The sequence below is a fragment of the Xyrauchen texanus genome, chromosome 9 (genome assembly GCF_025860055.1).
Source record: "Xyrauchen texanus isolate HMW12.3.18 chromosome 9, RBS_HiC_50CHRs, whole genome shotgun sequence".
In the NCBI taxonomy this organism is placed as follows: Eukaryota; Metazoa; Chordata; class Actinopteri; order Cypriniformes; family Catostomidae; genus Xyrauchen; species Xyrauchen texanus.
Window position 1 is genome coordinate 44,544,810 of NC_068284.1, and position 19,270 is coordinate 44,564,079.

Consider the following 19,270-nt stretch of genomic DNA (forward strand, 5'->3'; position numbering starts at 1 on the left):
ATAAATAATTTTTTTAAACACTTAAATGAATGTCAACCATTTAATTTTCATCGTGAAAATCAACATTATCGTTAAATTCATCAGTGGTGTAACAGGTTCCTTTTCCCATTAATCAATGGTAACCATGTTAAACCACTGACAAAAGAGCATGACAGCCAATAGTAAATTATATTTATGTGTATAGTCCTACAATTAGCGTGACCTTGTGTAAAATTAGGTTAAACAGATCATTAAAGTAATTAGCAAAAAGTAATTTTCATTAATGTATGATTCATTAATCAATAAAAAATATTATTTGATATAATTATTTATATATTTTAAATTATGTATAATTATGTAAAAACTGTATAGAATATACAGTGGTGGTGGCGTAGTGGGCTAAATCACGTATCTGTTAATCAGAAGGTCACTGGTTTGATCCCCACAGCCACCACCATTGTGTCCTTGAGTAAGGCACTTAACTCCAGGTTGCTCCGGGGGGATTGTCCCTGTAATAAGTGCACTGTAAGTCGCTTTGGATAAAAGTATCTGCCAAATGCATAAATGTAAATGAATATAGAAATAGGTAAAGGATGTTGACAGAGCTATTGTGTGATTTCACTCATTGTGATAAGTTAGGGTATTCATTTTTTACTGAATTGTAATGGCTGTTATTGTTGAAACACTAAAAGGCTCACATCCTGTTAGGTGTGACAGTACGAACACATCTGTGTGGCCACTGGATACATGCGTGCATCAGTGACCGAGTAGGGACACTCAAACATCTGTGCATGCAGCTGTCACGTGACGCTAAATCACTTTGCTCTTATTTTATTTGGGGAATTAGAAGAGAAATATTAGAGGATTTGGTTGGCGATGCTCTGCAGGGAAGAACATTACCCAGCTGTTTCAAAAATGAGACCAAATCCAACAGAATTCTGATGAAGCGGAAGTGGTAGATGTTTTAACTTCATCACACAGTGTGTGCAACTAGATATCACCATTCAATGACATTTTTGGCTTTTAATGCATTGTGATTATATTTTAAAAATGTAATTCCATACCACAAGATTTGAAGCCTTTGCTAGCACCAATAAAAAAAAGAAACCCAATGAGAAATTGTAGGTTTGCTTGTACGACACTTATTAAGTGCAACTGTGTTTATAGAAAAGATTGTGGTCTTAAGGACTAATATCTGCATGAGTTATGAAACAGTTGTAAACATGCCAAATATCTCTCTAATGTACTCTCCTTGGCATTTCTCATGTAAACATGCACACATAGACAAATGTTCTCGTAAGAAGCTGTGAAAAGGATATGAATGGACAAGAATTCGTATGGAGATTCTTCTAATGCAGTGAAAAGGACTAAATATGTAAAGCGCAGATGTGGCACTGAAGCGGAAGATGGCTTTTCCCTTGTTTAGTACTATAAAGGTCTGCAAAAAGAGAAACAGAGATAAGAGAGACACATTGTCAGTATTCAGCAGCTACATTTATATAAAAGTCCAAAATGAAATACTCATTAAATCAGTGGATTAAAAGTATAAAGGCAGGGACCAGATGTTTACATTAGAGATGCACAACATTTTTACACAGAAATGAACAAAAACTGAATTAAAAAGAAAATTCCTCAGAGCTGATTTAAAATTTTCCATTGACCAAATGAAGTAGTTGTTTCAATCAAACGTACTGTAGATGCACCATATATCAGTGACCATATCTGTATGCAATGACACCTGGGACGGAGAGGTGCGGCGACCTTGGTGTGCGCACATGTTAAGTTGGTACAGAGATGATTTCACCTCTAAAGAACTAAATTGTGCCCAAAAATGACCCCAAAATTTACTTAAACAGCAATTGTGAGTGGGGTGGCCAATGGGGTGGCCAGGCTTTGGTTCATGGTGGCCATGGCCACCCCTGGCAACCCCCTAGCTCCACCACTATCAGCGATATGCAAGCAGAGAAAGGGTGTCATGAACAGCAAAACAGATTGACCGCATAGAATAAGTATATACAGTATGTGTAAAAATAAACTATTGCAAAAGTATAAATGACTTGTGTTTGTGGCAGAAATATCCATCCATCCAAATCCCATGCCTCATGCTTGCAAAACTCTTTTAAGTCATGCCAAAGGTGTGAGCGCAACAAAAGGAAAGACGGAACAATGTATATCAGATTTATTCTGGAAATAATTTTGCAATAGTCATTTTTACACCTACAGAGTGTTTCTATGCGGTTCATTTGTTTTGCCGTTCATGACACCCTTTCTTTGTTTGAATGTCGCTGATTGCAGGTTTGCGATGTTTTTGGCCATACTGAGGTGAAAAAAAGTGCCAAAATTGTCAGAAGCATACAGACCCAATTTACAGTACTTGATATGAAGTTACAGATTCAAAACACATGAATCAAAGTCATGCAAAGCATTAAAATATTGCAAATCTTGCAACTTGATTTACACCTTTACAAAACGTTCTGTGTGCATGCAATTTTTTACTTTCACAAATCTGCACGCAAATCTTTCTATCACACTTGTATCATCATTTAAGCTACAAACTCACTCTACACATGCAAATCTTTTAAGCACTATTTCACCAACATACTTTCTCTTGTACAATATAATGATGAAATAGTGATGCCTGATTAGACCTGAGCATTTCAAATTTAGCTTTAGAGTGAACTTTGTTTATTTTTATTTACATTAATTCATTTAGCAGTGACTTTTATCTAAAGCAATGTACAAACAAGAATAATAATGAATAATCCAAACACAATATAGATTTATAATATTGCCAGTCATATTGGTTATTGGTCATAACAAAAATATAATAACCTCCCAAATGTATTTATTGATGCATTCTTAAAAGCATTCATTTAAACAAACATATTCACATTGTTTATGTATCCTATCTATTAGTAAAAGGTTTGTTGGTATAATATTAATACCTACCAGCTTTTTTGATAATGGAAATGCCAGAACCGCAAAAGAACCAGCTGCAGTCTTTCCATAGTCTTAAAAATGCACCAGTATGTTGCTATGCAATATAAAGTACTCATATGCACTTATCATATAACTATATATAATCTGAATTTTTGAAATTTGACTGTGGCAATTATTAACTAAAAACATGAACTGCACATCCATTAGACTTCATTTATAGTACTCATCTCTACTTATAGATACACTGAAAAAGGTGTTTTCACACTGGGACCCCCTAGTGGCTCCCTGGGGGTCTCCAGAAACAATACATAAATAAAAGAACATTTGGACTCCATTTGATTCATATTGATTGCTAAAGCCTAAAAATACATTTTAATGTAATTCAAATGTTTTCCTCTCAGTCAGTCTCAGTTAGACCAACTCACCCTCTGATTTTTGAAGTAGAATGGGTCAATGTCCTCCAGCGGGACTCCGACCAATCCTGTGGGGATGTCGCCAAAGATACGAGGCAGCTGCTTCCCTGCTTCCAGATCGACGCGTGGTTTGGGCTCCTCCGTGTTCCCAGGGTCCGCCTGGTATTCCTTCGCATTCTTTGTTCGCTCTTCGCTGATCCTTTGCTCGATGGCCGCCAGAGACTCTCGAGTGAACGGCCGCAAGCCATCAGGACCCGCTGGTAAGAGCACGGTTGCCATCTTTTCATCCTGATCGTCCTGTCCTAGAAGTTACTCAGAGCTGGATGGAGGTGGCCATAAGTCAAAGAGAAAAACATTTTTTAGAAAGTCACTTCATTATACACAGTGCATGCTTTTCATTAATACAGTTTAAAGCACAATGACTCCATTTGTATTAACGTTGTAGCTTATTACTCAAGGGCAGATTGCTGTTCTTTCTGTAACTCTCAAGTTCATACAATGTACTTGGGATCAGATCTGTAACATCTAAATCTCCAGTTCAGCTTTAATCATAAATCACCAAAGTCTGTGAAGGTTTGTAATGACATGCAACCACTATTAAAGACCCTATAAAATCATAAAATAATTGTATGGCCTTTAGTCTATGTCTGTTAGCTTTGCAGCCATCTATTGTATATCAGATGTTCCCAAACTTTTTTGACAGCTGAATCCATTTGACCATTTACTACATCTATTGTACTTTTTATAATATTTATCAATTTTATTTGATTTAATTCACCATTGGAATTTCCATCCCAATCAAAGATTGCGCTACATTTAATCATTATCCATCACAATTGTAAAATTTACAACAAAAAATCTGTGTAATTATTTTATAATCATACAGATAATTAATATCTGTTTTCATTTCCCTGATATTTTTATAAACATATATATCGTTCAATTTGTGTATGTACATTTGATATCTTGATATAAACAATTAATACACTGAAAAATGGAAAAGCGGCTCTATTGAAAATACTAAAAATGTACACTTGAAATCAACTTATACATTTATGTTTGAGGTGAGAACATAATTATATTGCGTAAAGTAAAAAAGTGATATATCACATTGCTATGAAATGTTCAAATGGATTCAGAATTCTAACGGATGGTGTCAGAGCTTGACTGGCAATCTGGCATACCGGGCATTTTCCCGGTGGGCCGACGCACTTTGGGGCCGATTAGGGGCGGACTTGCCAGCGGGAGAACCGAGCGGGCCGGTGGGTCAGCCGTGAAATGTGCCGGGATAAGCAAAAATGAGCCGCTGCATTATGCAGAACGGACCACAAAAAAGCGCCCCAATATGCAGAAAAGGACAGCGACTAAAACTTTTGGATCAACTCCCCCCGCTAAATAACTTTTGGGACAGTTGCCATGTAAAATCCCGGGCCGATTTCTCTTCCCAGTCCAGCCCTGGATGGTGTTCACTCAACATGATTTTTACTGCTTGCTCAATTTACTTATTTAAAATGAGCTAATGCAACAGTTATTTAGCATTAAGTTGCAACTTAATTTAATTGTGTACACTCCATCTATATATACTCAATCCTTTTGTGTTTTGACTGTGTGAATAACATTTGTTGCATCAGTGTATTATGCGTTTGTTGCTAGCTAGCAACAATCTGCCAGGTTTAATAGAGTTATTTGAACAGATAAAATTTGCGTTAGGTAGACTCAATTCATTTATGTAGAGCCTACATTTAATTTTCACATCAAAGATACTCATTTTCATTATGTGGAACCAGTGTCCACAATTGAATTAAGTTTAACCAACATTATACATTTTTAATAAATAAAAATAACTATTCATAGAAGTAACAAAGCTGGTGTGGGGGGACATGTCCCCTTCAATATATATTTTTATGAAATGAAACATTCTGTTTATATTTTTAGGAAGTTATACATTATATTGCATTTGGAAATAGTGGCCGGCCGACTAAAAACAGAAGCCTCTGTCAGTGAACTGAACCAGCGCACAAGCAGGAAAACAATGTCAGGTTTATGATACTAAGGTTACTTTTAAAACGTGATTGCATTGCTGATAATGAAAGTAATTATGTTATGTCATAACTTTGTATGGAGAGTAGCATGCAATTTACTTCTGTGTTAAAAAGTAACATTTTCTCTCACTTTTTGTCGCACACACATATGCAGCACACGCAAGAAGAGAAAGAGTGAAGCCGCATGGTTAAAAGGAAAATTGACGCTCTTGTTTTAAGTTGTGTTTTTTTGCTCTTTTATTTGTCAAATGATGGATGTTTGGAATTATCCTTCACTTTTTTAAAAGTCTGTAAATGGTGGAAATTCCCCTTTCATTTTCACTCTCTAACAAACCCCTGGAGTTTCATCACGATCCCACGGTTGGAAAACCCTGATCTATATGATAGTGTACCCCTAAAAAGTTATCTTTTAGCATATGTACACATTTAAAACATACAGCAAAATGGGCCACAAGTATTGATGACTCATCTTGCACTCAGGGGCGTATACACATTTTTGTCCAATAAAACCCTCACTAGAATCCAAATGTCCCTCTCCATAGAGTATAAATTACACCTGCTTCTGACTACCATGTAGCAAATCATGGTTCTTCAATGTGTCTTGTGTCTTTGTTTGAGCTAACACTCATACTTTGTTTCCTTTCTCAATCATCAACCAGTCTCTAGAATGCATTTGTCTTTAAAGTGTCTTAATTTCTTTCATCCATTGGACAAATTGTTAAATGTGTCTTTTAGGGCTGGGTATTGATATCGATTTAATGCTAATTCGCAACCTCTTGAATTGATTCTGATTCAATTGAGTATATTTCAGTTAAAATGTTGCTTACATATAAAATTATTTCTTAGCTAATTATACAGGGGAACTTCTAACTTGGTACATCATTTTTCATAGTTAATCATGATTAATTGCAGATTTTAAAGGGGTCGTAAAATGCATTTTTTATAGATTTATTATATTCCCTGAGGTCCACTGATAATGCTAGTAAAGTTTTATGCATTAAAACAACATTTTAAAGGGGTCATGTCATGAGGAATCACATTTTCTACTATAAAAACATACTGTTAATTTCAGAACTCGAAACTTATTCCCCAAAGCAATAAAATCATTAACTGAAACCAAGCTGCAAAATGCCTCGTTCTCTACTTCCACGACTACCCTACGTAACTAGGGGTACATTGATTCATGACCACCTCTACAGCTCAATAACATCAACGCCTACTTTTACATCAATGCACCCTTAGCCCCACCCACTTGCGCTCCACTCGTTCACAATGAGAGGATGATAAACAAGCTGTGGGCTAAATATTCCTGAACACCAAAGGGGACCCATCTGGACTTCGTTTACCTCGGTCTGCTTTAAAAAGATGCGGTGTCAAGTTACGACTCTGAAGAGGATATGCAATTATCTTTCATTCAGCTGCTCTGTCTCTTGTTGTTTTGAGCACAAACACATCATGCATGCATTCTTTCGCCCCTTTGAACTATTTTTGATGTATGAAAGCATATGCTATATGGACGTCTTTGACCGTTTTTAAACATTTACAGCGATGTGTGCATCTAGTTCACACTGTGCTTTGGACAATGTGTGCATCATGTGGACGTGTCTTTGTTGTATTTCATCATGGTTTGCTTTTTTTTTTTTGCTCAAATTAGTGTGTAGGATGGGGCAGTTAAAACACTTGGACCTGATGTAAATGGTTTCCTTCATGAATATTTCAAATGTCATAACTTTTTAAAAGTTTATGGTGCTGAGTGTTAACTGTTGTGCTTGAGATAAACAGTTTAATATATTTGGATGCAATGTGTTGGATGTGCGTTATGTGTAAACCCTGAAATTTAGTTTTATAATGTTGTGGAGCATATTCATTCTCTTCCCATTGAGTGTCGAATATGGCTGATTTCGGGGGGCTGCAGGATGTTAAAGAGGGCTGTTAAAAGTGGGCTGTAATAATGAAGTTTTAAGGAGGTGCTTAGACCAAAACTGAGCGTTTCAGTCGGAGGGCCAGAGACTATGTTATATTATTAAATGATGCCTGTTTTGGAGCAAAAACACCTTAAAAACATTATCAGTGGACCTCAAAGAAGATAATAAAAACTATAAAAAAGAGCATTTCACAACCCCTTTAAAAGTGCATACATTTGACTCTAAATATACTTGTTTTCCTGTCAACATGCATTTATTTCCATATTAGGGGAAAAAGCAATATGTAACAATGTACTGTAATGCTTTAATAACATTTTCCAAACAAAGCCTTCCACTGTATAAAGATAGAAATGCACTAAAATTACACCTATTCAAGTAACATTAATCGTTTCCCAAAGTCTAATTGGGAGTTTGACTAATTGAAAGAACTAGTCTCTCCATAGGTTGCATTTTCATTGCAATGGGCACTAAATCTCTTAAGCTCTCATCCTCCACAATATTAATCTGCCGGTAGATCTACTGTACTTTGTTACAGCAATTGTGAAGCCGTGTTCATGATTGTTTCAAGGCGTCAATGCCAGTGTCAAGCGTAAATGTCTCATTCTGCATTTTAGTGATACTTAAGACTTGACATGCTTCTGTGGTAATTAAAATGTGCCTTACATAGGCTGAAAAATACTGGATTTCTATCACAATTCTCATCTTGGCTTGTTTTGTATAGCAAATAGCATTAAGAGCTCCTTTCCCTATCACTTTATCACTGACACAGATGTGCTGTGTGTGTGTGTGTGTGTGTGTGTGTGTGTGTGTGTGTGTGTGTGTGTGTGTGTGTGTGTGTGTGTGTGTGTGTGTGTGTGTGTGTGTGTGTGTGTGTGTGTGTGTGTGTGTGTGTGTGTGTGTGTGTGTGTGTGTGTGTGTGTGTGTGTGTGTGTGTGTGTGTGTGTGTGTGTGTGTGTTTTACAGGAGTCTTTCAACTGAGTGCACATTAATGACAGTGAAATCCCATCGCATCATTACCGCATCCTTGCTATGTGTGATTAGAACGAAATGTTTCTATTTTTGTTGTGTTTGATGAAGATGTATTAAAGGAGAACTTATTCAATGACAAATTAATTGCTCGGATCTCATCTTTGGACACGCATTACTCTTTAACTCTCAACACACAGTGAAATGATCTTGAACCTGAATTTCTCTTCTCCAGTATACTACTCAATCACTGGCGAGAGAGATCTGAACATTTAATAGCCAGTGGCTAATCACAGACATTTTTAGTTGCATAGTGTGAAATTTGGTCACATATGCGAGTGATGGGGCCATGGCATGGGGTCTTTAAATGATGTGGTAAATGTACAGTTGTAAATGTTTGATAAATGCAATTTGTATTGTTAATCAACGTGTGTTAGTAGAGATACTGTGTAACATGTTCTTGCTCATCATGAACTGAAGCAAGCAAACATGTTTCTTTAGAAACACCATAAACTCTAGGGTCACATTTCACCCCAAAATGTAAGGGAGAAAAATAAGAACATTTTGCATAAAGAATATTAAGCATATTTTAGGAACATAAAGTTGTTTGGCTTTGTGGCATCATTTTATTGACAATTTAGCACTTCCTTTCAAGTTCTCATTGCTGTAACATGTCCAGATGTTTTTCTTTTGAGTTTGGTACATAATTCTCTTTGTTTTCAAAGATGATTTGCATTAGATACTGCAATACAGGATAAAAAATTATCCTGTCAAGAAGCAACATTCAGTTGGAGTTGCTGAATACAGTTACATGTTGTGTAAGAATCATCCACTAAATCCAGTGTGAACAAAAGATTATCCAGCCTTGACCTTCTCAACTTCCTGCTACATCTCTTAAACTAAAAGATCAGTTGTACCATACTCGTACGGTTCCATACTACTTGTACCAGGCATGATATAAGTACAAATTAATAACTCATTATTAATATCAATAACTCTGCTTTTTATTGCACTCTCACCCTAAGCTGGAGTGACGTCTAGATTAGGATGGAGACGGAAGTCCCTGTCCCTCTCAAGGCAGACATGTTTTAAATTCTTCAATGCAGACCAGAGCCAGAAACTGTTATCTAACCGACAGCCTCAAAGTGGCTTACAGCGGCTTGATCTGACTTGTAATTTTCAGCTGTTCTGATTTCAGACACACATTAAGGGTGAAATTCTTCATTATTGACATGCTCCTATTCTTCAAACTTTCTCAGGTCATGAGAGAGCATTATTGATGTTCAGCATCATATACTTGTTGTATTTTACTTTTACTCATTGCATTTTAGAGTTAGAGGGACAATGAGACATTTAGCTGAGTTACTGTTAAACAAACCCAAAATACCTGACATGCATGCCTTCTGAGAAAGTGATGCAACAAAATACAACAAAACGGCATTAAAATATCTCCACATGGGGTATTTAAGTTGAGTGCCACTGCCATCAAAATGAAGGGAAAAAAAATGCATTATGTCTTTGAGCACACATGGTTGTCTACTTTCAAATGTCAAATATGAAATGGATTTTAATGAAGATTAGATTTGCACATAGATAATGGCTTGTACAGGGTTGCTGGGTCAGATGTTTCTGTGACCTGTATAATGACGACACAGATTTCCTCTGTCTGTACCTTCCATCTACTTAGATCAGGACACAACACAAGACAATGACAAAAGCGTAGGTTTAATAAAATTGTCAAATTACTAATTTACATTTAGTATGTTTATGACTGGTGGACAAACCGATTAGACATTTATAATCATATTTAAAGCTGATGTAATTTGTTTCAGTGTTAAAAAACGTTCTCGTATCCTGGCTGAATATACAACTATAAGCCATTATTGGGTCGATTCCCCTGAAAGGGGAAAATACTGGCTTTGTGGCGCTATCAAAACATTGACACAGCAACATTGACTCAGCCAATGCGTTCATTATATTGTTCAATGAATGGCAAGGGGGGAAGCCTGTTTAAAATAATCAAGTTCTACACTTTATGGCTTTTCCAAAATCCCTAATAAAAGAGCAATTATTAGACAACTCCTCCTACAGCTTTCAAGCTACATACACAACTTGGCACAGACTTTCAGGTTCTAGAATAGCATGCTATGATTTTCCTAACTCATTGGACTAATGGTTTTCTTGCACTAATGTTGCGATCACGACATGTGGGAATTACCGTAATTATGAGATTCCGACTTGTAACATCCATTAATGTCTTCGTAGAATTTTTAATTCCAAGTAGTAAGCACAGAATTCTATGAGCTCTGACATAATGTAAAAAGATCCAATATGGCAGCAACCTCCGCAGTAAAAGGTAGTTAAACATATTTCGGTTTCATATATACTGTTTAGTAATTACCAGGTTTTTTTGGATTTTCTCCCCAATTTGGAATGCCCAATTCCCAATGCGCTCTAAGTCCTCGTGGTGACGTAGTGACTCGCCTCAATCCGGGTGGCGGAGGACGAATTTCCGTTTCCTCCGTGTCTGAGACCGTCAATCTGCGCATCTTATCACGTGGCTTGTTGAGCGCATTACCGCGGAGACCTAGCGCGTGTGGAGGCTTCACTCTATTCTCAGCAATATCCACGCACAACTCACCACGTGCCCCACAGAGAGTGAGAACCACATTATAGCGACCACAAGAAGGTTAACCCAACATGACTCTACCCACCCTAGCAAACAGGCTAATTGGTTGCTTAGGAAACCTGACTGGAGTCACTCAGCACGCCCTGGAATCAAACTCGTGACTCCAGGTTTGGTAGTCAGCATCTTAACTTGCTGAGCCACCCAGGCCCCCCCTATCTGGAGCAATTTGAGCATTATGCCATAAAAACAAATAATTTCTCAGTCAGCTTCGAATGGTCATTTCATAATACAGTAATTCCAAAAGGACATGATCGCAGCATTACATTAACGGAAAGTTCAAACGGGCTGAATTCAAATGACAACTGTTAAAAACTGTAACACCCTGTATACACCGGACATGGGTGGCCGTCATGTCAAAAAGCAATAGAACCCATTATAATCTATGATGCTGTCTACCCTGGAAGTGCCCGTTTCACTGCATCGCGTAGAGCCAATAGTAAACATGTATCCCGTTCAATTTTACACTGCATACATTGGCGCTACTGCTGTTGTAACTGGTTGTAAACTGCTTGACCTGCTCCAAATGGGACCAGCATCTCCAGCATTGGAGGTGGACACACTAACAATGAGGCTAAAGGCTACAGTCACTAGTGCGCTTCTTGAGGCCAGGGGAGTGATTATTACACACACTGCACAGCACATACCAGCTGGCTACTGTTACACTGCCAACAACACAAATAAATGGTATAGCACGTTCGTATCGATGCGTCCAGTGTAAACAGCCTCAAGCAGTTGCATTGCATCAACGGACGTGCCCGGTGTAGACAGGGTGTCTGTGCACATCGTCAGTGCATGTCCCGGCCATTGACTGTGCTAAAAGAGTATTACAAACCATAGTAGTACACATGCGTCGAACATGTTCGTATTATCTTGTGGTCAGAAAAGTGTATTCCTTTCAAAGGAATTAGGTTGGCAGGGCGCAATCCAATTCGGAATGCGGAACGCAGAAAAACAATGTAGAACCAAGCTTTAAGTTGAGTGTTTCTAGTGGTTTAAGATATAGACTGATCACTGAAAGGTCGTGGGTTCAAACCTAACAAGTGTCAACTGCTAATCTGTTATTATTGTACCTTTGTGCAACACACTTAACCTCAGGTTATTCCAACTTGCAATGTGAACAGTAAAGTGTGCTGTCGCTTTGCATAAAAAAACATCTATAAAAAGAAAATGTGAGTGGTGCAAAAGACATCGCCACAATACTAGGGTATTGTGTGTGGTTGCCAAGGAGTTGATAAGCTTTTCTTATTTATTTATTTTTTTTGTGCATTTCTATGTAGTAAGCATTTGGGCACTGAAGACACAAGTTTGTTAAGTTTAGAAAGTGGAATTTTCCCCCAAACATCCATTAAGTTGGTCATCAGCTGCACAGTTGTACGAGGTCTTCGTTGCTGCATTGTGCACTTCATAATGTGCCACACATTCTCAACTGGAGATGGTCAGGACTGCAGGCAGGCCAATCTAGCACCCGCACTCTCTGCTTATTCAGCCAGTATGTGGTTTGAAGTTTTCCTGCTGGACAATGCAGGGACATCCCTGGAAAAGACAGTGCTGGATGGCAGTATATGTTGCTCCAAAATATTTACATATCTGTCTGCATTAATGGTGTTCTCACAGATGTGCGAGTTACCCATACCATAACACTGGCTTTTGGACCGGACACTGATAACAGCTCGGGTGGTCGTTTTCCTCTTTGGCCTGGAGAACGCAACGGCTGTGCTTTTCAAAAAACATTTGAAATGTGGACTCATCAGACCAAAAAACACAGTTCCACTGTTCTACTTTCCATCTAAGATGAGACCGAGCCCAGAGAAGTCGGCAGCGCTTCTGGACAGTGTTGATGTACGGCTTCTGCTTTGCACAGTAAAGTCTTAACGTGCATCTGTGGATGCAGCAGTGAGTGCACTAAATGGTTTACTAAAGTTGTCCCAAGCCCATGTTCATGATATCCATTACAGATTAATGATGTTTTTTAGACAGTTTTCTAATCATCTGATTAGAAATGACTGTACATTTAAAAAAAAAAAAAACTATGAAATTCAAGAAGTAGAACATCATATAAATGGGCTGCACTTATAACCTTAACGGTATTCAAAGCACTTTACACTGTGACACACACACACACACACACACACACACACGATGTCAGAGCTGCCATGCAAGGCGCTAGCCTGCCATTGGGAGCAACTTGGGGTTCAGTGTCTTGCCCAAGGACACTTCGGCATGTGGAGTCATGTGGGCCGGGAATCGAACCACCAACCCTGCGATTAGTGGCCGACCCACTCTACAAACTGAGCCACAGCCGCCCCATATATAAAATTTTGTTGTAGTGTATCAATTTAGCAAAGGGTGAATATAATTTACAAATCACTCCTTTTGGTTTTATTAGCATTTTTCACACCAACTTGTTTTGGAATTGGGGTTGTAGTTACTATGGTGTTCTGGCAGGTTGCTAGGTTGCTTAGAGTTTAAAGCAGCCTAAGATGGTTTGCTAGTCTTAGCTAGTTTAAGATGGTCTAAGCTGGTCCCCAGCCTAGACAAGCTGGTGCTTAGCCTCGTTTAATACAGTCTCCCAGCCTTACCAGTTGAAAATTGCCTAAATACAACCAGCCAACAGACCAGCTAAGACTAGCAAACCATATTAGGCTGGCGATGTTTTTTTTACAGCAGGGTTGTGCATGAAAGAGATTTCTTCAGTCGCCTCAATAACCTGCATGTAGAGTAATGTCAGTAACACAGCATCATAATCTTGCTTGCCTTTGTTTGCCAAAAAAAATCACGTCAATCCACCTGCATTTCTGAATCTTAATACAGACCTAAAGCCATATTATTTACTGACATTTGATCAAGCTAATGTGTGCTAAAATGAAAGTTTCTAAAATCCTGTATTTATAATTTAGACGCATTCTTCAGCTAATAGGCCTAATGTAAATATAAAAGTAATCTTTCTTTCTGTGTGTGTGTGTGTGTGTGTGTGTGCGTGTGCGTGTGAGCGTGTGCGTGGCGTGTGCGTGCGTGCGTGCGTTTGTTTGAGTGTGTGTGTTTGTGTGTGTGCGTGTGTGTGTGTGTGTGTGTGTGTGTGTTTGTCATTATTTCTGTTTTGTTTTTTGTCTGCTGATTTAAATCTAAATGACCATCATGTTCTTTCAAACGTAATACAATCAAAGTAGTCAGGATTTTGCTAGTCATTTACTCTCTCTCTCTCTCTCTCTCTCTCTCCTTGGACATGCTCTCTCTGTTTGTACTCTTTCTAATTGTACCTCTATATGGTTATATGGTGAGAAAAAAAATAATAGTCCTTTTTTACTCTATATCTCTACTTTCACTTTCACATACTTCTTCTCTTGTTTTTGCCGATACACATTCTTTATGCATATCGCCACCTACTGGGCAGGGAGGAAAATTTATAGTAAATAAGGACTTAAATATTTATCTGTTTCTCACACACCTATCATATCTCTTATGAAGACACTGGTTTAACCACTGGTGTCATATGGGTTACTTTTATGCTGCCTTTATGCTCTTTTTGGAGCTTAATAAATTTGGTAACATACCTTGCATTGTATGGGCCTACAGAGCTGAATAATTCTTCTAAAAATTGTCATTTGTGTTCCTTAGAACAAAAAAAGTCATACACATCTGAGATGGCATGAGGGTTAGTAAATGATGAAAGAAATTTTATTTTTGGGTGAACTATCCCTTTAACAGACATAAAACTGCCTTTCAGAAGAACCCTGTTTTCACAGAAGGTCACCAGAAGTTCTAAAAATCAAACAGAACATTGTTGCAAGCTAATTCAAAAAATATCAAGGATCTAATAAAAGACACATATCAGTTTTTAATCAAATTTAATGAGCAATTCTTTCAGTAACACATTTTTTGAAGAACAACAATTTTCCACCGACCAGACACTGGCTCATTACTCACAAATCATTAGTCATTCTTTTGTAATTAAGGCAGGGCATTGTGACCATGACAAACACATCTTAACCTAAATTAACTCTAAATATAAATCGTGACTTGTTTCTTTCATTTCAAAAAGGCACCTGATATTTTTTCCTAAATGGAATTGAGACTGGATTGGATGATTTTGTGTTAGAGAGAAAATCTATCAAATAAAATATTACTTCACCCAAAAATATTCATTTACGAATCTGTTTTTGTGTCCATCTGACCTTTTTTCTCATTGATTTTCAATGTAAAAATGTTCTAGTCGAAAAACATTGCACACACCTGTTGTTGATGTTACCATAGCGATCACTACAAACAAAGTGACAACGTCCTGATTAAAACCTCACAACTTCATCATTATGATTAAGAAAAAAACTAAAATCTTAAAAACATTCTCATACAAATGTAAACATTACACAAAATGTATGAAATTAAATGAAAAGATGAAAATAAAACTAATCAAATGCAAATGAGTTGCACGAAAAGTCTGTTCAACATCAGTGTCAACATTCATTGTGGTCTGAGGTCAGGCTTCTCTGATCAAAGCAACAGATCCATTAAGGATGGTTAAATGGGAGGTGTCACGTACACTGGTCACCCATAATGCATTATGTTTCCAGCCTGCAGGCCATCTGAATTGGCTGCTAAACTCGGACCGATATGTAAAAGTAAGGACAGAGAACTATTCACATATTTCAAAGCATTGCATGAGAAACGTATTCTCCCAAAAATTCAACAAGTGGCCAGCAAACTATTTATATTCATATTCAAGTTCACACTTAAAAATAAAGATTCCATAAAGGATTTTGGTGTCTGAAGCAATTAAAGAACCTTTTTAATGTTCTATGGTTCTGTCCCACTCTACATAAGGTGTCTAGAACAACAATGTTTTAACCTTAAAATACATACAATACAATGTATTTATTGTGTAACTACATGTTATTCTGCAAAACTACACATTTGCTGCTACTCAGGTTTAGGTCAGGGCTGGACTGGTAATCTGGCATACCGGGCATTTTCCCGGTGGGCCGACGCACTTTGGTTCAGGGGCGGACCGGCCATCGGGAGAACCGAGCGGGCCGGTGGGTCGGCCGCGAAATGAGCTAAAATGAGCCGCCGCGTTATGCAGAACGGACCACAAATGGCGCCGCGATATGCAGAAAAGGACATCATACTTTTGGGCCAATCCTGGGCCGATTTCTCTTCCCAGTCCAGCCCTGGTTGATTTATGGTAGGTTTAGAAGCAGAGGTAGGGTTAGGTTTAGGGATAGGGTTTGGGGGTTAGGGTTGTGTTAGGGGTAAGGTGAATGGTGAAATTATAGATTTAAATAAATGCAGCTACTTTAAATGTAAGTACAATGCAACAACATGTATGTGTTACCAGTCCTGCTCGACTCGCTCTGAGCAGGACTTGAACCGGCGTCGCTGGCATGGGAGGCAGGCACACTAACGAGGAGGCTAAAGGCTACAGCCTCTAAGGTGAGTCACTAGTGCGCCTCTTGAGGCCAGAGGAGTCAGGTTCACACACTGAACAGCTACCTACCAGCTCGCTACCATTACAATCACCCCCCTAAACCTTACTCCCATCCGGGTCATGGCACCACTGTAACCGGTCATGCTTGACCCACTCAGAGTGGGATTCGAACTGGCGTCGCCGGCATGGGAGGCAGGTACACTACCAAGGAGCTAAAGGCTACAGCTCCTAGCATCAGTTGCTAGTACAACAGTGTTATGTATTTAAAATATAAGATATTAGATTGATTTTACACACCCGGCCCCTTCTCAGGCTAATTAAGCCTCCGAGAGTGATAAAGGCAGACCGCGGATGGTGGTGCGACAGAGAGAGAGCGTTTATGGGCAGATGTCCGTCCTATGTGTGTGTTTGTGTCTTTTGGTTTATTTCTTCATTAAACTATTATTTACATTATCAAGCCGGTTCTCGCCTCCTTCTTTCCATTGAACTGCTTTACACTCCTGATAAGGGGCCGGGTGTGTAAAATCACGATCCTGCCCCGCCCTTCGCCCTGTCACAAGTTATATTCAAGAAGTATTTTGATTTCTAGAAGAGATTACATTATATTGTCATTTGTTAATCTGCTCCGCTGGAATACATCCATAGGCTATAAATGGTGCCTGATGACTGTTTAAACAGCCGTGAAACACTTTCACATGATGTTTAACATTCATACAAGCAGAAAGATGGCGCTTTCACAATGTTATGAATGAAAAGGTGGATATGATGTTCAGAAGAAGATGTGGTGGTGTATACTCAGTTTTGATGTAAGTTTAGAGCAGCAGAAATGGTTAACTTTGTGTAAATTGACGTGAACACTTAGCTTTATGCTAAGCTAAAATGCTATTTGTAGCCCTTTTACATGCACCTCTTATCAAGCATAATTACATTTTTTTCTATAAAGAAAATCCACATTAGATGATTAAAAAAACATCTCTAGTAAGATCACTAAAGTTATGGCGAAGATGAACTGCAACAATATTATTTTTGATGAGAATTTCTGCATTGTTTTCCATTAAAATTATCAGAAAATTCTTTTAAAAAGATGCATTTACTGTGTTTCATAAGCAACACTACTCATAAACCTGCTTATATATGTGTGTGTGTGTGTGTGAGCGTGTATTTATCACTTTGTGGGGACCAAATGTCCCCATAAGGATAGTAAAACCCGAAATTTTTGACCTTGTGGGGACATTTTGTCGGTCCCCATGAGGAAAACAGCTTATAAATCATACTAAATTATGTTTTTTGAAAATGTAAAAATGCAGAAAGTTTTCTGTGAGGGTTAGGTTTAGGGGTAGGGTTAGGTTTAGGGTAGGGTTAGGTTTAGGGTAGGGTTAGGTTTAGGATAGAATATAAGTTTGTACAGTATAAAAACCATTAGGTCTATGGAAAGTCCCCATAAAACATGGAAACACAACAAGTGTGTGTGTGTGTGTGTGTGTGTGTGTGTGTGTGTGTGTGTGTGTGTGTGTGTGTGTGTTTTATTTACAGATTTGTTTTGTTGCCTATTAACTTTTTTATAGTCAAATCTCTTTTATAACTCAGTTCTTGTGAACCCAACTGTTTCTGCAGGTGCTTCAAAAAGCCCAGAAACGAATACACTTATATGAAGAACCTATAACTTTAACTTATTACTCTCCAGCGAACCATATAGCTCAACTCTATTCAGCAAAACTGGGTCCTGATGAGAATTGGCATCATTGCTGAACCTGTTGTAAAGAACCATTGAACAACCTTTGTTTTTAAAAGGAATATTCCAGGTTTAGTGCAAGTTAAGTTCAATCGACAGCATTTGTGGCATAATGTTGCTAACCAAAAAATATTATTTCGACTTGTCCCTCCTTTTGTTTCAAAAAAGCAAGAATCGAGGTTACAGTGAGGCACTTACAATGGAAGTGAATGGGGCCAATTTTTGAAGGGTTTAGAGACAGATAATTTTATAGAAGCACCAACATTAACTGTTCTGTTCTGTTAAAACGTGTGTATTATTTAAACTTTAAAGTTGTTAAAATGTTTGTTTTTACTGTCTTTGTATGTTCATTTATGGCAACAAAGTTGTGATATTTAGATAACTTTACACAGAAATGGTCAGTAAGCGATTTTATCACACTAATATCATGTTAACGTGTATAATGTTTACATTATGTGGATATACTTTTGAAACGGTGAGTGTTTAAATGTTTAAGAATTGCCACTATTCACTTCCATTGTAAGTGCCTCACTGTAACCCAGAAGAAAAAGAGGGACAAGTCGAAATTCATTTAATCAACATTATGCTACAAATGCTGTTGTTTGAGCTTAACTTGTATTAAACCCAGAATATTCCTATAAAATAGGAACTATCTTTGCACATACATCTGTCATCCACACTTTTCGTCATAATCGGATAAAGAATAGAAAAGTAGAATTATTCGGAATTGTTCAGTAACACAGATTACCAAATTTAAACTCTTAAATGTATTCAATAAAGGCAATTTTATAAACTTTTATAGTTTAAAGAAAAATAAAAAAAGTATTTGTCTTACATGTAAACTCCATTAAATGCAGCACTGCGTCCGCGCCTTTTCCATTTATTACGTTGGTGTAAATCCAAAATCCAAAACTGATCCATGATGGTTACAAACCCAATCCCAGATAAAATTATTCCGTAAAGATTAGATTGCCTCTGATGTTTTAAGCAAACTATTGTCAATTGAAATCAAGATGCCACGCAGGTGCATTACTCTTAAATCACGCGACGCTAATTTTACGCGTTTTAATTCCCGTTAATAGTTTTACGCGCTCCAAATGTAACGTTTCATATCAATAGAAGTATCCAAACAATGTCTGTGATCCTCATTGGAGACTTTTTC

At 37.8% G+C, this 19,270-nt stretch overlaps 1 protein-coding gene across 1 annotated transcript in view; it reads right to left on the reverse strand.

Annotated features, from left to right (window-relative positions):
* The window catches only part of scn12aa (sodium channel, voltage gated, type XII, alpha a), an 88,045-nt gene extending 69,012 nt beyond the window's left edge, over nucleotides 1–19,033 (reverse strand). Inside the window, exons 1-3 of the mRNA XM_052133704.1 lie at nucleotides 18,944–19,033; nucleotides 3,345–3,651; nucleotides 1,299–1,417 (exon numbers count right to left, since the gene is read on the reverse strand). Of these exons, the coding sequence (XP_051989664.1) occupies nucleotides 1,299–1,417; nucleotides 3,345–3,611 (386 nt within the window). The 5' untranslated portion in view covers nucleotides 3,612–3,651; nucleotides 18,944–19,033. The remainder of the gene's footprint in view (nucleotides 1–1,298; nucleotides 1,418–3,344; nucleotides 3,652–18,943) is intronic.
* Between the last annotated feature and the right edge of the window lie 237 nt (nucleotides 19,034–19,270).